Source organism: Myotis brandtii, unplaced genomic scaffold, assembly GCF_000412655.1.
Source record: "Myotis brandtii unplaced genomic scaffold, ASM41265v1 scaffold1077, whole genome shotgun sequence".
In the NCBI taxonomy this organism is placed as follows: Eukaryota; Metazoa; Chordata; class Mammalia; order Chiroptera; family Vespertilionidae; genus Myotis; species Myotis brandtii.
In genome coordinates, this window is record NW_005353666.1 from 100,886 (window position 1) to 105,721 (window position 4,836).

General features: G+C 43.7%; 1 protein-coding gene across 1 annotated transcript in view; it reads left to right on the top strand.

Annotated features, from left to right (window-relative positions):
* Positions 1-4,125: 4,125 nt before the first annotated feature.
* DLL1 (delta-like 1 (Drosophila)) overlaps positions 4,126-4,836 on the top strand; it is a 16,728-nt gene continuing 16,017 nt past the window's right edge. The window contains exon 1 of the mRNA XM_014542337.1: positions 4,126-4,344. Within this exon, the coding sequence (XP_014397823.1) occupies positions 4,126-4,344 (219 nt within the window). The remainder of the gene's footprint in view (positions 4,345-4,836) is intronic.

Below are 4,836 nucleotides of genomic sequence, written 5' to 3' on the forward strand. Positions count from 1 at the left end.
TGGGGCGGGCGCCGAGGTGAGCGGGACCCTGGTCCTGCAGCGCGTTGTCTGGAGGGACGGAGTGCGGACTCCAGGCCACGTCTCGGCCTCATTTCACCTTCGGGACGAGCTCCCTGGGGCTCCGAGGCCAGACAGCCTTCGCATTGTGCACAGCCCCCCTCCTCCGCCTGCAACGCCACCCATTTCCCTACAGCCAAGAGAACATCCTGGTAGCCAAGCGTGATGGCAGAAAAATAGCCTTGAAACCAATCTCATTTATTTTGACAAACCAGCTATCAATAGCACCAAGTTAGGGTGCATCCCAAACCCACGCTCGTGCGCAGTGTCAGGAACGCGAGCCCCAGGGAGCAGGAAACGGTGGGATGTTGCTCCTGCGGAGTCCAAAGCACTCGCAGATCCAGCACTCAAGGAACTAGCGAATGGAAATGACACCACATGCAGGCATTATACAATTTGGGAAGAGACCTCTCCATTTGGCATACCAGGCTTTCATTTCCTGTTGATATATTTTGTTCTAAGTAAAATCAAATCGTGCGCCACACTTATTACTGGTTGGGTGCCTAGGGTTACACCAAGAAGTGTGTGAGATGGTCTCTAGTCCTATGGAGCGCACAGGGTGGTTGGGGAGACAAATATTAAGTTTAGAAAACAAGAAACAAGCGAAGCCTAGAATAAGGCCTGTAACGTGTGATGAAGAAGGTGGTAAGGAAATAACGTGTGAACTGAGCCAGGAGGAAGGATGGAACTGGAGACGGGATGAGAAGAGGACTTCTAGACAGACAGAGCAAACCTAGGAAAGAGATGGAAGTAGGGACTCGGTGACGTGAGGGAGGATCCAGACTTCAGGAGCAGGAGGTTTGAACTCATAGACAGTGGAGGCAAGGGAGGCAGGTGCCCAACACCCCTCTCATTGCTAAGTGAGTCCTGCCATTGGGCAGTCCTCATCCACTTTGCAGAGCTTCCACAAAACCTTTCTGCCTCCCTCCTCACTATACACAGATGACCAAAGGTCAACAGACATTCGAGGAAGACAGGGGGAAAATGAAAGAAAAAAAAAACTGGAAGAAAAAATGTTATGGAAAACTTAATTATCTAGTCTCTGAAGACAATATTACATCAATAAGTAAAGATATATAAAAGCATTCAGAAAATAAGAGCTCTTGAAAATTCAGGAAGTAATAACTTAAGTGTAAAAGTTGATAAAAATAAGATAAAATTGATATATGTTAGACGATAAAACAAAAAGAAAAAGACATGGGAAAAGAGAAAACATAAGAAAATTACAAGATTAAGAAGTTCAACATCTGAAAATAGCAATTACAGGAAAGAGAACAGAGAAAATGAGGAAATTACTTATGAAATAATTCAAGAAAACTTGCCAGATGTAAAGACATGTTCTTATGTAGAAAGGTCAAACCAAATGCCCAGCACAACAAACCTGAAAAGGTCCACACCAGGGCACATCATCACAAAATGTCAGACCTAGAAAGCTTCCATAGAAGAAATAAAAGGGCTGTACTTAAGGCATTGGAAATCAGAAAGGCATGGAAATTCTCCATAGACTCTCAGGAAGCTGAAATTCAATGAGGCATTTTCTTCAAAATTCTGAAGAAATTAATTTTAATATGGAATTCTACTCTCAATGAGACTATTAGTTAAGTGGGAGCGAGAATAAAGATGTTTTCAGGCATGCAGCTCAAAAATATTACCCACCAAATACTTCATTCCAGAGGCATGCTGGAGGACATGCTCCAACGTGAAGAAGTCAAGAAAGGACCCTCTGGGGCCTGGAGAGCAGGAACCGGATGGAGAAGGAGCAGGAGGCCCCAGGATGCAGGCTGAGGACCATCTAGATGGGAGCAGGAGGCCCTGGAGACATGACTCCAGGAAAAGTGTGACCCAGCAAATACTTGATGTGTTTGAATATTTCAAAAGATCTGTAGAGTTTGGTGACAATAAGTAATAGACACATAAATAGCATAGGTCTCAGTTATCAATAATGATTACACAATTTAATAAGGTAAATAGCGAATGGTAAGTTAATCAAAAGGATGCTATAAGTATTTTTTGAGAAATGGGAGGTGATTTTATCTGTATTCATTAACGTGTATTGAGGGGGACCAAAGTTTTGCCACCCCAAAATATGCTTTCTGGGATGTTGATTTTAAGCCATTTGTTAAGGAACAAAAGACCCAGAAAGAACTTCTGTCCCTCCCCTTCGCTGCCTGAAGGAATCCAGGTAGAAAAACCTGCTCAGAGCAGAAGAGCACCCCCTCAGCACCCTAATAAAGAATGTGTTTACCACGTTTGCTCTTTCTCCTCTACCGGTGAATGACCAGCTTCCCCTTTGAAATCCCACACCCCTGCCTCCTCCTTTGTTCAAAATGGCAAATAAACCTCAACTACCCAATGCACCTTTGGGTCTCCTATTCTTATGGCACCCCCACATCATCCACTCTGCGTATTAATCCGCCTCACGAGAATTTGACTAGTAGCTCAGCCAGAAGAACTTAGACGGTGGAGAAAGTGATTTTCCTTTGACCTAACAGTGTCTAGGAAAAGGGGCGTGTGGGGGGGAACCTAGCCCTAATCTGCTAGGTTAGGATGTCCACAGGCAATCCCCACAACTGGAAAAGAAAGACACCACATCAGAAACTTCATAGTTAAGGAAGGAATTTGGGGTGGGAATGTGTGGTGTGGGAAGTTGCTATTTTTTTGTTAGAAATCTAGAAATACTATTTGAATTTTGAAATTGTAAGTATGTTACTCTGATAAAAGGAACACATTGTAAATGTAAGTTTAAAGAACTGGGTAACTAGTGCAAGTGGTTGTAAGTGGAACAATTGTTACTTTCTAAAGGCTTTTTAATTTGTTTTAATGCTATAATACACTACAGTGAAGGAAAGGAAAACCCAAACATTGCTTGCAGATCTCTTTCCTGGGAGACTAACAGAAAAGATGCACATAGAAATCAGTGTAACAGGAGAAAGAAAATTACGTGTGATTATTCACATATTTTACGACACATACAGACACTTCCGTGTGCCCTATTGTACACAGCAGCTTTACCAGTGGGGAGAGAACCTAAAACAGGAGATAAAGAATTTATGTAAAAGAGGAAAATAGGGGAGACAAGAAAGGAAAGGAAAACTGTAGGTTGAAAATAGGGAGAAGTTGGAACATGGAGAGATGAGGGGACCTGGGGGAAGGGTGGGATGCAGGACAGATTTCTCTAGGTAACCAACTGACCCTTTACATAGCCTTCAAGGCTTATTTGGAATTAGCTTTAAATTTATTTTAATCCTGAACTGAAGTTCTTTGAATGCAGCAACCACATGGGCCCTGGATTTTATTTAAATACTAGCTCACCATCTGAAAATTGGGAGAGAAAAAAGGCACATAAAAACATACTGACTTCTACATGGTTGATTCATGTCAAACATGACAAGTGTTTTACTGCTGATAAAAAGTGTCATATAGAGAGAACATGCCCTCTTCCTCTGAGAGCCAACCCATGTCTGGCTGTGGCTTCTAGGCGGTGCAGGCAGGGTGGGCGGGAGTGGGCAAAGCCTGAACCCACAAGCCACAAGTGTAGAGCAGAGGGAGCGCACCTCCTGTGCCCTGATGATGAGGTGGAACTAAAATTTACTAAGACCACGCTACCCCCTAAGGCAGAGGTTCTCAACCTGTGGGTCACGACCTCTTTGGAGGTTGAACGACCCTTTCACAGGGGTTGCCTAAGACCATTGGAAAACACATATATAATTACATATTGTTTTGTGATTAATCACTATGCTTTAATTATGTTCAGTTTGTAACCATGAAATTGGGGGTCACCACAACATGAGGAACTGTATTAAAGGGTCGCGGCATTAGGAAGGTTGAGAACCACTGCCCTATTGCTATAAGCTCTAGGAGACAATGTCTTTTCGATACTTGAACGCCAAACTTAACTGCTCTAATAGTTAAGAGGACTGAGTGAGGGTGCAGCTGAAAGTCTGTTTCGGCTTCTGCCCATGAAGGAATAATTCCTACAGAACTCGTTCTTCCACTCTAAACCACTAGAAAACTAGACAAAGTATATGAGTTTACTATTTTCAGCTGGGAGACAACAGGGAGTGAAGGATGCAGATTCTTGAAAGGAAGGAACCATGGGATGAGCCCAAGGACTTCCCTGATGTTCTGCCCAGGTCAGCAGTGAACATCCATGACACAGAAGGCTGGTCCTTTGATAAGAGCAGTGAAACGGATAAACCTGCAGCTGTACTGATGGGGATCAAAGCACAGATGACAGACTACCCAGGCTCACCTTGGAAAGTGGTGTTGGCTTTCCCCGTCCGGAGGGTAAGCAGGAGACTATTGGAGCAACTAAAGTTGAGATGGAGAAATTCCTTGAACCTTACCAATGACCAAACCTGACCAAAGAAGAAATAAAAAATCCAAGTAACCCTATATTCCTTAAATGCTATCCTTATTTATTATATGGAATTTGAAAGTAAAAACTTTCCACAAAGAACACTCCAGACACAGTTGGACTCACCAGTGAATTCTCTCAAGCATGTAAGGAAGACATATTAATCCTAGGGCACACTTTCCAAAAATACAAGAGCAGGCAGACTTCTCTACCGCTGTATAGTTTAGATAACGGTCAAAAGTGTTACCCAGAAAGGCCTGCTGCTCTGTTTTCGAGGAAACAGGAGGCGAGGCTCAAATCTGTTTCCTGGATGCAGGGCTTGAGGCAAGACTTAAGGGTTCCAGCCCCGTCTTCCTGGACAGTGGACCTCGGCTCTGAGAGGGTTCTGGTGTTCAGAACCCAGGCCTCGGGTTCTTCACGGT